At 38.0% G+C, this 14,410-nt stretch overlaps 1 protein-coding gene across 1 annotated transcript; it reads right to left on the bottom strand.

Annotated features, from left to right (window-relative positions):
* Positions 1 to 879: 879 nt before the first annotated feature.
* LOC147617144 (peroxidase 66-like) lies at positions 880 to 3,423 on the bottom strand. Its single transcript, XM_086776733.1, has 4 exons — positions 3,102 to 3,423; positions 2,816 to 3,004; positions 1,893 to 2,055; positions 880 to 1,540 (listed from the first exon to the last, which is right to left on the bottom strand). The coding sequence occupies exons 1-4, from the start codon at positions 3,345 to 3,347 to the stop codon at positions 1,131 to 1,133; spliced, it is 1,008 nt and encodes a 335-aa protein (XP_086632859.1). The 5' UTR covers positions 3,348 to 3,423; the 3' UTR covers positions 880 to 1,130.
* Between the last annotated feature and the right edge of the window lie 10,987 nt (positions 3,424 to 14,410).

Below are 14,410 nucleotides of genomic sequence, written 5' to 3'. Positions count from 1 at the left end.
TAATTATTTTCATAAAGCCTAATTCCTTTTGCCTACTCAAGAGGTCTCTAATCATACTCATAAATACTTAAAAATTTGAGCATTCCTTTGCAAATAAGTGCTCCTAATTTAAGCTATAAAAGTTTGGACATGGGCTTTTTAGGATATCCCCTTATAACCACCACTTGGGCTAGAGACAAATTGCTAAAATGGGTATCCTTAAAGGTGTTTTGGTTTCTTTTGAATGGTTCTTATATGTTATAAGGATTATCATCCTTGGTAGACTTTGTACTTAATCAACAAATACTCTAAGGGTAAACATTATGATTCTATTGTGATTCCCCTATGCACATAAGGTGTAATAAATTCCTACATCTATCAATGAGATTGATTTTTAAGAATATTCTCACAATAAATGTGTTATGTAAATCTTATAGAGGGGAAAACTCTACTAGTTGTACTATTGCTATTGATATCAAGTCAAAAATTATTGGAAGCCTCCAAAGTTGATAAATGTAACATCTCTATAGAAAATCGTAATTTTTTTACAAGTCTAGTGTTAGAAGATGCTTTACCTGACACCTCTTGTTTAATGTGTACATGCAACTGATATACGTGAGGTTATAATTTAAAAGACCACTTGAATATAAAGTAATTAAGTTAAATCAAGCATATGTTATGAGGAAAGATATCCAAATTTTAATGAGATAATAAAACAAAAAAACAAAGTCATACATGCACTACTCTCATGATAAAAAAGGCATGAAATGTGTGCAAAGTCGAACATAATTTTATATTATAATTGGATAGGGTTCATAATCTACACAAAGACATTTTAAAGGGAAAGTTAAAGTGCCCCCAAGATTTTTTGGGTTTTGAACAAATAAAAGGACATGAAAATTTAAAAAAAACTTTTTCAGCTCCTTGAAAATAGCATGACTATTTACATATTCTTGAGCAAACCTCCATCTTGTGAATGTAGTCATGTGTGTAAATGTGTAACTATTTTCTGTGTTTTTGTGGCACAACTATATATGTGATCCACAAAACACTTTGATGTTATGTGTGTTCAATCAAACAAGCAAAATATATATGTAGCAGTAATAAGTACAAATATATAGTGTGTTCTCAGTGTGTTGTGAAGAGAACAGTTAAGAGTTCACAAAATGGCAATGCTTGCGGATTTCTCCATCTTTATCGGTTTTAAGGCCAGCATTGCCCATTTTGACCATGGAGATAGCAAAGTTGGTGAAGAAGGCATGCTCGTCATTGGCATAGAAGTTGACAAGGGCATGCGTTTCAGGGTCCGAAAAGAGGGACTGGTCAGAAGAGAAGACACCCATGCCTTGGGTAATCTCCACAAAGTAGCGATTGTCAAAGGTTGTGGCCGTGGAATCTAGGAAGGCACCCGCACTATGGTTTTTGTTGTGCTCTGGACACACCGCCTGTAGCTTCTGGGCAAACGTGTCTTCTATTGTTGGATCCACCTCATTTAAAGAACTAAAGTGGAAGAGGCGTGTGTTGAAGGAGGAGCAATGAGAGAATCCTAGCGTGTGTCCACCTTTGGCATCACAAGATCATGTACAGATTAGAGATCATCGTGTGAGAAATTATAAGATTTTTTGATTACCTCATTAGTCTTAGTGCTTTTAGCAAAATAATTTGGTTCTACATGAGATTCATTTTCTTTCAACATTTTGAAAGATGGTATTTATAAAAAATTCTACTTGAGCACTTGGCTTGGCCTAAGTACAATACTAAACAAGCTTATGGATGGCTTCAAGCATGTTTGATATTGGACAAGCTGATTAAATTTATGCCAAGACCAACTTTGTATTAAGCATTTTTCCTAAGTCCCATAAAAGGTACCCAAAGTTAGCCTTAGGATTGAACCATGTGGTTTTATGGAGTACCTGATAGAGTCACCATGTCAACCTTGGAGAGATTCCTGAGGGCAAAGCTTTGAGTGAGTTGGGAGACATTAAATGTGGGAGCTGGCAAGCCCCTTGTTTCAGAGGCCTTGGACACCTTGCCATCTTTACGCCCTTTAAGTACAGTCCAGTGTGGGCCGCCAGACTACATCAACAAAAAAATGTTTCTCAAGAATTAACATACATAGACCTAAGGGAACACCATCTTATATTTGGGGCACCTATGAGACCCCAATTACAACAATGAGATTCTAACCTTCTATATGTTTTTGAATTTTAAATGTGAATGTATCCTTAGCATTCACTTGGTGAGGCATTAGGTGACTCAATAAATGATTGTGTAGGCAATGGACTTAGCATAGCTTATTTGGCTGACAAGTTCACGTCACCTTCACTTGGTGACTTAATAACTTAGTAAACAATGATGTAGGCAATGCACTTAGCATAACTGATTTGTGTCACGAGGCCTTTCGGAATAAACAAGTATGTAATCATAATTGTTGATACCTTTTGGAATAAAACAAGTATGTAATGATAAATGTTGATGGCATAGAGTATTGTGTCCTATTATGAATGTGGCACTACTAGAAGTGGTGATGGTGAGGATGGCCCATGCAAGAGTAGGTGATTTGATGCAAACAATGAAATTAGGGACAAAATTTGGGACCCATATTAGTAGCTCATTTTGTTCAAGGAGCAAATGAACTAATTAACCATAATGTAGATAGCAAGGAGCAATGTGCCCTAAGATTAGCAGAAGATATATGAAGGATAATGGACGCACCAAATTTGGGACCCATATTAGCAGCTCATTTTGTTAAGCAAATGAACTCATTAACCATAATGTGGATAATTTGCCCTAGGATTAGGAGCAGATATGAAGGATAATGGACGTTAGTTTGTACCAAGGCCACGGCATCGCGGGCGGCTATGGCGAGGATGTCCGCGCAGGAGACGGCGCCCGGGCAGGCGGATTCGATGTCCGCCTTGGCGTTGTCGATGACGTAGAAGGCGTGCAGGGAGACGTTGGGCGGCCCGTCCTTCTCCGCCGTGTTGTTGGCCGTGGAGTCCAACAGAATGGAACCATCGCAACCCTGGATCAAAACGGCAATTAATGCGCGCTCAACACAATGGATTAATCGATGCTTAATATCATAATGATCCAATAAAGGCAAAGCGAAGGTGGTTAACCTCTATGAAGCAGTCATGGAAGTGCATTCGGAGCAGCCCTGCAGGAACCGTTGGGTCTTGATGGGTGGCCTGCGCCACTGCATGGTGGACGTACGTCTCAACAAGGGGGCAAGACTCCTTATAGTAGTCGGCTCTCAATGCAGAAGCCTGTGCGGCAGCCATGAATCCACAGAAACAAGCTAAGAAAACAAGAGCAGCTGCCGGCCATAGCTGCTGCTGCTTGCCAGAGCTTAAGAGCTTGGCCATCGATATATATAACAACTAATCAATATTAGGAAGAAGCTAGCTGTAGTGGTAATAGTGTCTCCTGCAACGCCCATCCTTCCCTTCTGTGAAGCCCCTCATATAGCCGCCTCCTTCCTCCATCTGCTTCACGTCCACTTTACGTCGTGCAAATGTGTGTCCCCTAAGGTTTAGACCTTAGGAAAATGACCCCTCGCCCTCCTTACACTTAGTGTACATGTGTGTCCCCTAAGGTTTAGACCTTAGGAAAAAGACCCCTCCCCCTCCTTATAGCGTTCTTGATAAACCATCTTCTTACTCACTACTAACACGTGTGTGTACATGTGTGTCCCCTAAGGTTTAGACCTTAGGAAAAAGACCCCTCCCCCTCCTTATAGCGTTCTTGATAAACCATCTTCTTACTCACTACTAACACAACCACCTCCATTTTCCTCCAAGCTTCATTTCAAAGATCTCCTTATACACACTTAAGTACAATTACTCATTTAGGGTAGCTTGGGAGAGCTAATTGCCTTTCTACCTTTTTCCAAGATAGTTTGTTACCTTAAAAGCTACACACACTAAATACATTGTGGAGTGAAAATGACTCTATGGACAAGCAAGGTTGTCTAGAAACGATTCATTGGAAGTAAAGACACAATGGGAAGTTAAGGTCCTTTTCTTATATATTTCCAAGTGTGGAATGACTCCTATTAGCCGAGGTACTGTACTTATCACATGATCTAGAAAACCCACTTAGCATGCTCTCGTGGTGCTAGAGACCATGTGTTGAGCTCAAATAATCAATTTCCTTAGGTTGATTTGTTCTTTTGGTTTAGGATCGTACTAAATTTAGAAAATTATACAACACACCAAAAATGTGTAGCATCCCTTTCATCACTCAAACTTGAAGGTTCTCACGTAAAACTACAAATGGCATCACTTGAGTGCAATGGGGCACATTTTTGAGCTAGATCTACTTTAAGTTAATTCTTATTGGCATCCAATATAGTCACTTAGAATATTGTAACGAAGATTCATCTCTTATAATAACTAAATACGATGATATTTTTAGCTCTAAAAACATGTAGATGAAACCTATTTTTTGTAGCCCCCTACATGTATGTGATATGAATATTTGCTTATAAGTGAGGATCCAAACTATTGCTAACATTTTCATAAAGTAACCATGTAGGATACAACCTCCTTGAACAAAGATTTCTTAGTTGTGTTTGTACCTATTATTAGCACAATATCTTGCTACTTTAGTGAGTTTATTGCTAAAGATATCTTAAGATAATCATGCAACCTAGAACCTTGTTGAAAAAAGTTCTCTTCTAAATTTAAAGTTTTGTTGTATTAGCATAAATCTTGCCACTCTAGTGAATTATTGATAGATATTCTATAGGATCATGAATGTTATAGGTCTTTTGATAATTATTTCAAATTGAAAGTTTTTTTTGTACCTAATACTAGCAAAAAGTCTTGCCACTCTAATGAGGTATTGATAGCCATACCTATAGCATCACGAATGTTATAGGTCTTTTGATAATTTAATTATGAGATATTTTCCCATATCCTCTTATGAGGTAACAAGTTTTAAGCTTTCTAATTTGTTGACCTTACATAATTCGAATTGTTGAACACCAAGTGATCTCTTACATTTGTCCAAATAAATAACCTCTAAACCAAAGTAAATTTTTATTACAAACATGAATAACCTCTAAACCAAAGAAAAATTTTATTGCATTGTTGAACACAATGTTTCAAGTGATCTCTTACCTTTGTGCAAATGAATAACTTCTATACCAAAGAAACATTTTATTACATTCTGAAATGTACAACACAAAGTGCATCTTGGAATTCATACTAAGGTCTCTTTGATATGTTGTTATCATTAGAGGTGCCAACTTTACCATCACAAATAATCATTTTGATATGTTGTTATCTTTGATATGTTGCTGTCTTTAGAGGTGCAAAATTTACCACATCACAAATAACCATTTGTTTTGCTTCAAGTAATTTTTTACTTGATCCCCTTGTTATAGAACATCCAATACATAAGGATCTAACCTATAAAAAAAGTGCCAAGAGCCATGAATCTTAAGCTTTTCCAAAGTGAACTTGAAATATGTATCAATTTGGAAAAACCTTAAAGAGAAGTATAAAGATCTATATCCAAATGCATGAGTGATAAGCTGTGTGTGAATGTCTCTTATCTAACTAAGAGCATATACTATTACGTTCTTATATCCTATTGTGTGTTTGATATTGAATGATAAGATATTTGTGAACCTCCCTTATCTAACTAAGAGCATATAATATTATGTTCTTAGATCCTATTGTGTGCTCAATATTGATATTAAATCTTACATATTTTCTTTTCAAGTCTACTTCAACATGTTATGGTCGATGGATACACACCCTCCATGCATTAAGAAGTTGCTTGACTTGAGAGTGATGCCTTGTTATAGGACATAATTAATTCTTTACTTTTACAAGCAAACATATGATTTTGTTGTAGAGAGCTACATTGTTTGCCTCATACAAGCATATACTTTCACTAAAAATGGAAATTCAAGACATTACAACATGAGAGTCATTAAAGACATAGCTTGTTTCAACATCTTGAAACTTGGTCTTCTTGGAAATTTTTTTCCTCAATGCTCCACCCTCGTGTTGTTTATGCAAGTGAGGGATGTGCTCTCTTATGTAAGGATCCCTTTATGAGGAGCAATTCATTGTGGTGAGCTCGGGGGGGTCACTATATGTAAATCCTCTATATCACGTGCGTTCAAGGCCTATTTAAAAAGTCCCTTATCTGTGAATTTTTTAGTGAATATAATGTATCCTTTCCTATTCAAATCTGTAATTTTTTTTTAAAATACAATAAATAAATCCCCTCTGTAAATATATTTCTGTAAGTTTTAAATATTTAAAATGTCCTTCTGTTGAACCCACGTGATACTTACATATTTATACGAGTGACCCCCCTGAGGTGGTGAGCACCTGACAATTCCCAGTTTTGATACTAGATGGTGGCCACGCGTGGCCAAATAGATCGGAGTTGGCATATGTAGACTTGGAAAGTGTGGCTAGATAGTAAGGAGATAACTTATGTAGACTTGGCATTCTTCTAAGTAGGATGCATACTTGTACAGGCTATGTGATTGCATTAGTGAGTGATGGCCACATTAAACTGAGGATACACTTTTCTTCAGTTTCCACGTCCATTTGAGAGCCCAGAGAGTCTTAGATTATCATGGGATTTATGCTAGGTCCCTACAAAAACTTGTTGTAGTCTATGGTCCTAGTTGAATAATAGAGTTGGTTGGTCGACATGGCCGATACGACTCATCCATGCCGACCCTGGGTCCCATGTATAGACTAGTTTGGTAACCTTAGTTCACTAGCAAGTTCATTGTATTAAAGCACTCTTGCAAGCTAGAAAACCTCGTTTCATAGTAGTTTACATTACTTAAAAAGAATATGAAAGATCATATGATGGCAATGGTGGGGGATCACTAAGACCGGGGAATAACTAGCACGAAGGTGCATTAGAGTTTTTCCCCCAAAGTGTGACAATTTGGAGACCTCATTGAACATGTAGGTGAGTAACCCCGCCTCTTACTTTTAAGGATTTCAATGAAATGTTAGTGGAGGAGATGTGTTTCAAAGAAGCCAAAGAAGGTAGTCATGTTACATTCTCCATAAATGCAAAGAAAGGCAAGGGAAAGGGATTTTATAACTTTAATGCTTCTAAAAAGAAGAAAAAATCTAAGGTAGAGTGTTTCTACTTTGTAGGACTAGCCATGTGGTCAAATCATGTAGATTGGAGGATTTGGATATAATGTTGGTGGAGGAGATGGAGGATTTGGATATAATGTTGGTGGAGGAGATGTGTTTCAAAGCCAGAGACGGTAGTGATGTTACATTCTCCATAATGTAACCCACCTCTTCCTTTTAAGGATTTTGGTGCAATGTTGGTGGAGGAGATGCATTTCAAAGCCAGAGATGGTAGTGATGTTTGGCATTCTCATAATGTAACCTGCCACTTAGTTTTAAGGATTTTGGTGCAATGTTGGTGGAGGATATGCATTTCAAAGCTTGAGATGGTAGTGATGTTACATTCTCCGTAAATGCAAAGAAAGGCAAGGGAAAGGGCTTTGATAACTTTAATGCTTTTGAAAAGGAGAAAAAATCTAAGGTAAAGTGTTTCTACTCGCCTCGTCATGTAGTCAAATCATGTGGTCAGAGTAGAGTGTTTCTACTCTGTAAACAGGCCTGGTCATGTGGTCAAATCATGTAGACTGAAGGAAGCAGATGAGAAAAATAACACTTTGAAGCCTTGGAAGAAGGAGCACAGGGAGAGTTCTTAAGAAAATTGGTGCTATTTGTGGCAATAGAAAAAATCTACACAAAGGCATAACATTCCTCAACATTCGAGGAATCTACACAAAGGCATAACCTTCAATGGTTTATAGATCATCTTGACATATGACCAATCAAAAGGGATGGTATAACTCCCTCAAGCCTATGGGGATGTCCATCCTAGTAGAGGTTAGGAACGATGCCAAATACCTAGCAATGGGTTCAGATAACATTTCTCATATTTATAGCAATGGGGATGGTATAACTCCCTCAAGCCTATGGGGATGTCCATCCTAGTAGAGGTTAGGAACGATGCCAAATACCTAGCAATGGGTTCAGATAACATTTCTCATATTTATAGCAATGGTGATACTAACCATATCTGTTATGTGCCAAACATCAAGAGGAATATATTGTCTATTGCCATGACTTGAAGGTTCTTTTAGGGCTAGTGATGATACTAAGAAGTTTTCCAATGTCCATTATGTGTCAAACATTAAGAGGAATTTTTGACTTGAAGGTTCTCTTCAATAGGGTTGATGCAGTCACCATAGACTCCAGTGGTAATTTCATTGGGAGAGGAATCTAGCGTAATTTGTATGAGCTATCGGCTTTAATAGCCCAATCCAATGTTGAGATAAGCAAGCTATGGCATGAGAGATTCGGGCACTAAGCTTTGTAGTCTTAAAAACATGTAAAGTTTTGGGATTGTGGATATCTACCATCATTTTTAGAGATTACAGATTTGTGTATGAATCTTGTATGATTGGCAACAAGTAGCATTGGCATGCATTTTCACAAGAAAGCAAGAATCGTGTAAAGACTTCTCTAGAGCTTATGCATGCCAATCTTTGTGGTAAAATGCTAGCCCACTGCATTGGGTAGTTCTTCCTACTTCTTATTATTGATTGATGACTTTAATAGGAAGATGTGGGTGTGTTTTATTTGGGATAAGGTTGAATCTTTTGAAAATATGGCATAGCTTGGTAGAGAATAAAACATAAAAGAGGTTGAAAAGGTTTGAACAAATTAAGGAGAAAAATTCACATCAAGTGATTTTATTACCTATGCAAGGAGCACGAGATTAAGAGGGATTTGACAGTTGCTCATACTCTACAATATAAAATGGTGTTACAAAGAGCACAAAAGTTACACAATTGGGGAGATGCCATGATAACTTTCCACCCCCAAAGAGGCAACAAGGCCCAATTCAGAATCAAGATACTAGAAGATTCAGAAGTGAAGGAAGACCCTTCCCTCAGAACACTTTCTCACGAGCCCCACCTTTCTAAGGATTCAGAGGGATGAGCTTAGAAGGGAGAACAGGTGTTTTGGGTTTTAGGGTTTCAGTCACCAGCTTAAAGATTGCTCGACTCCTGCCATGTCAAGAAGAGGATAGGGATGTCAAGGACCCAGAGTGTAGAGACCAGCCCCTTCATATCAGTCAAATCAAGGTCCGTCTTATCAAAATTAGGGCAATCCCAGGAGGAATCCAGCTCAGCCATCTGCCTTTGTTCAGAGTAACCTCAGAACTCCCTCCCAGAACTGGGGTAACCAAAGAGAAATATAACCACATGTTCAGTCATGGTGGTGAGTGGTTTAGAGACATGTAAAAAATATATGGATGATACTTTCCATTGTATTGTACATGTTAGTAAGGTGACATTGTCTATTCTACATGTGGTAAGGTGCTATTATCTATGTAGAATGGCATATTGAAGCACTTGGCTAACTAATGTACTTGGCTAATGTACTTCATGTTTCAAATATTACAAAAAGAACCTGATTTCTATCAGACAAAAGGTTGAGCGTAGCAAATTGCAATTTACATTATGAATAAAACTACACTCACTACAACAATTTATGGCATGATGCCTAAATTAAAATTTACTAGTAGAAAGCCAGATTTGGCACACTCTTCAATGTATTTAGGTACATTTCATATTTATATTTACCAGAGGAGGTGATAAGAGAATTAGATCTCACAGTAAGTAGAAAAATGTATCTTTAATAGATATTCCCTTAAGCAAAAAGGTTATAGATGCTATAAGTAATTTCTTGATTGCAAATAATGGGAATTCACCTTCAAAACTTTTTGTGGAATATAATGAGCTGTGGAAATTTTAGCCGGTTAATATACTCTCCCAGTGTTGAGTCCTCCCACTCATGATCTTGATGCGCGCACGAGAAAATCATCCTGATATACCACCAGCTACAAAATAAAGTTATCCATAAGTCAACAAAACAAAGTTATCCATAAGTCAACAAAACAAATGCAATATGAAGCTTCATCATGATATTTAAATTTATTGTAATCATAATCAAACCTTCTAATTCTCATCATTAACAAGTAAATCATTTGTCCATAAGTTGATTGATGACTCAGCATCTTGGACAGATGAAGAATTCTCTTCCCTTTCAATTGTGGATTACTGAATCTTCGCTAAATATCTTGAAATTCCTCTTCAGTGTGGGAAGGTTGGCTTTGTAGTGAAAAGCATCCTTGTACATCATTGATAATATCTAAGTAGGAGTATGGAACTCACTGTCCTTGACATTCGAATCCAATAGAAGATAATTATCCACACTTGGATCGACAAAATCATCATCTTCTTCAAGATTCTGTGCAATGATGACAAGATAGTAGTCCTCCATGATGTCAAACAACACTTGAATATCTGTATTAACAGGAAATAATGGTTGTCACCTATTAGATATGCAGAGAGGACTGAGGGCAGAATGTACTCTGTTTCCTCTATCACAGCGGGGTCCTCATCAACACAGTTATAACAACTTGGATGTCTTATCTTCTGAGGGAATCAATATCAAGCTGCTCGCTGAGTTCCCTCTCCGTAGCCAACTTTATCTCCTCCACAACCTCATTAAACTCATCATCTTCTTTTCTTGAAGGTTCCTCTGACCTCTCCTCACCTCCTTCTATTAAAACTTTCTCATCCTTAAGTAGCAGATGCAAATAGTAAATAAACCTATAGTGGTAGTCAACAAGATGGCATTTACGCTCGTGTATTAGGCACTTATTGTGTGTCTTCTTCTTATCCTCTGGTAGCTTTGAAATATCCATGTTTACCTTATCTCTTGAGGATATGGAAGAAACAAGTTCATCCACATGCAGGTATTGAACATTGTCCAGGTTGACTCCAACATTCAAAGTTGTCTCCTGGTATTGCTACTCTTTCTCTTGGAGATATGAGCGTCCAGACAAGATCATACTCTTGATGGAGTCCTACGACGTGATATCTGAGGTTGGCATGGTACTGGCTAACTTTGTGAAGGAAATTGAACAATTTCTCCTTAGGATTTTCTTCAAAACCAGTATCAGGTTCGACCTCGATCTCAAAAAGGATACATCTACAAGTAGAAAAAAACATGTCAAAATGATTGCTAACTGTACAGCAATGAGAGAATAATGGAGATTTGTAGTTACAATGCAAACGTCAGTATAACACGATTTACGCGATGAATGTTGGCAAGTGAAGCTTGATATTGTGTTGTGCTAAATCAAAATATACACGGTCTATGTTGTACAAATATGCATCAAAAGCTAGTGTTACTATAATTGTTCATGATAACACAACTATGGGCCAGCCATCGATCCCTAAGGTTCAATATTCAAGCTATACTAATTTGTGTTGTTAAAATTTAAGCAAACACGACTATGAGCCAACGATTAGGAATAGGGTTCCATATTCAAGCTAAAAAGACCTTGTATATTGCAAGTCACTACAATGCAATTTAGGTTGGATGTTAGCAAGGGAAGCCTTATATTGCGTTGTACTGACTTGCAATATACAAGGTCTATATTACACTAATATCCAGCAAACTAGCCTCTAAAGCTCGCGATATTAAAATTTTTCATTACAACGTAGGGTTCGAGCATATGGTTCCACATTGCACAAATATGCAACAACCGCATTTTCCAGTATGGGTTGGCGATGGGTTCCATATTCGCGCTATATTGACCTTCTATATTGCGAGTCAGCATAATGCGATATAGGGTGGATGTTGGCGAGTGGAGCCTTGTATCGCATTGTACTAAATTACAATATACAAGGTCTATATTTGCATAAATTATAGAAAACACTAAAAAGCAGCTTTTAAAGCTCGTGAATCTAGCCGATTTTCATTAAAAATGCAAGTATGGGTCAGTGCCACCCATAGGGTTCCAAATTCATACCTTATATAATGCAAGTCAGTACAGCACAATTTAGGGTGGACATTCTTGAGTGAGGCCTTACATCGCGTTGTTGTACTGATGCCCACTATCATTTTTCAATTATACATGATTTGCATAGGTAAAGGAATGACGCTCACAATCATTTTTCAACATTAGGGGGCATTTGGACATATTTTGGGCCTTTTACTAATAAAAGTAATCAGCAAACAGACCAATAGGAATAGAGGATTGTGCACATTTGGTCTCCTTTGAATATAGGGAGGGAGACTAGGCTATAGGGAGGGGGACTAGGCTTTCAGTACTAATAATTACACTTGTTCCTTTAAAAAAGTAGGGGGTTTAGGGTAGGTATGGTCCAACCATTTTCGTGGCTCAAAAAATCCTTAAAATTTTAAAATTTTTGAGATCCCCCCAAAACTCACATTTCTCTCCAAAAACCTATCTCAAATTTTATTGTTATCAAAAATTTCATTTTCAAGTCCGCTTTCCCTCTTGAACGTCCAAATTAAACTCTTCCTCCCTTTCTCTTCCATCTCTATCTCATTTGCCCAACCCTAATGAAACCATCAAAACCCAAAACCCTAAACTTTCTCCTCCATCTTAATCTCCCTCCCTTCTCGGAGCTCCATCTCTTTCATCTTCAAGGCTCCCGTAAAACCCTAGTCTGCACATCTCTTTCCTTTTGCTCTAAACATAACCTTTCTACTCTAGCTTCCAAGAAGATATGGCCGCACCAAGAAGACCAAAAGACGAGATTGAGGAGATATCCTTGCACAATAAGAAGGACGATGATGGTGCTTGGGTGGAAGAGGCATTTCGTAAGAGCGCTACTGCAATCAGGCCTCACAGAGTTCGACAGCGAAATGTACTGGAGCACCATTGGAAAGGTCATTTACAAGGCTTCAAGAAGGCAAGCAATGGACTACTAGTGGCCACGGTACAACATGTTTACACAGCACGAGATATCCATCTTCGCTAAAACAAACTCGATTTCCATACAATTGTAACTATCGCAGGTAGAAAGGGGCATGTGAGATTTTCAGACAGAGATGTTTCAATCTAAGTCAACTTATTTCTTATTTGCAGATATTTTTCCTTCAAACATGGTAGAGGAGTAGCCATTGGAAAGCCTAACCGAAACATCTTAGGCATTGCATGCAGACATTGGTCAGGCAATGTTTTCTTGTAAAACAAGTATAGAACTTCTTAAGGAAAAGGTCTACTTTTACCGACACTCCTATTTGGTGCCAAAGTAGGACGGTGGGTTTGGTAAGCTACAGATAATCACATCTTCACTCCTATCTTCTATAGAATGGCCAATTCCAGATGCTTGGACTGTAATGGTCATGAAATCAAAGATGCTTTGTGATATACAAGGGTCTTTCAAGTTTGCAAAGCCCTCTCGATCTGTGAGTCTTAGTTGGGTATGCCCAATACATCTTTTTGCAAAGATGTTTAATTAATTTTGTTTCTCACAAACACCTACCATGTTTGTGTGCAAGAAGGTATTAGGTGATGATATGGTAGCCTTGCTTGGAGACCAGTGGATGACTGTAGAAGGGATACATAAGGATGACACATTCAAGTGCAATATAGTAGAATCTAGTGTCTCATTTCGGTATCTCAAAGCTCATGCCATGCTACACATACGCTTCTATTATGAGCGGTGGATAAAAAAGAATAGTTGTTGGCTCCCAATGCAAGTAGATGAACAAGTTGTTTTGCCTCTCGATATATGCATTCGGTTGCCCAGTGGTGCTGTGAGATCCCTCTGTCCCCTCCGCGCACCGGACTCCCGGTAGTAGCTGATAGTGGAAGCAGCCCTCTCATGCGCAGGGCAGGGTTTCTCACTCGGGGCCTCGCCCCCCATGAATGTCCGGGCACGTGACTAGGCTGGTAGTCACTCCGAAAACCGAAATCGAGAAAATTTCCCATGCCCGAAAAGCGGGGACAATTTTTTGAATTTTCTTAACGAATTTTTCTAAGGAGATCAATTCTAAACTATCCTTCACCTGAATAAACCAGATAGAAGGAAACTATCACTGATATAATTTGATCATCTGAGTAATTTCAATGCTTTTTTCCTAATCAAGATCAAGGCACAGCCGTTGATCCAGTCAATTGAGAAATTTATCAAATTTAACTAGCTACTCGAATCCTAGCGTAATCCTAAGATTTTTCAGTTTGATTATTAAAACTCCACTGATTCCAGCCTAACCCCATCCGGCCCATGGGTTAGCCACCACCCTACCACTGGAATTGGTAGAACCAAACAAGTACTCACCCACCCATAATTGAAATGCCTTTCTTAACTTTAGCTTTAGAAAACAAATACGCACACACTCCTCTTTAAAACTTTAATATAAAAATAATCCATTGACAAAATAGATATGATCACAGATTTCATAATTCAAAATTTCCATTCAATCCCTTGTTTCACAAAAACAGTACCACTGTGGACTCTCCGTTGGGACCAGCTAGTCAGCAAACCAACGAGATCCAGTAAACATATTACAATAAT

The sequence above is a fragment of the Cibotium barometz genome, chromosome 37, assembly GCF_041138505.1.
Source record: "Cibotium barometz isolate CiBa-2024 chromosome 37, ASM4113850v1, whole genome shotgun sequence".
Lineage (NCBI taxonomy): Eukaryota > Viridiplantae > Streptophyta > Polypodiopsida > Cyatheales > Cibotiaceae > Cibotium > Cibotium barometz.
Note: the sequence above shows the minus strand (reverse complement) of the source record. Positions and strands in the feature narration are given on the sequence as shown.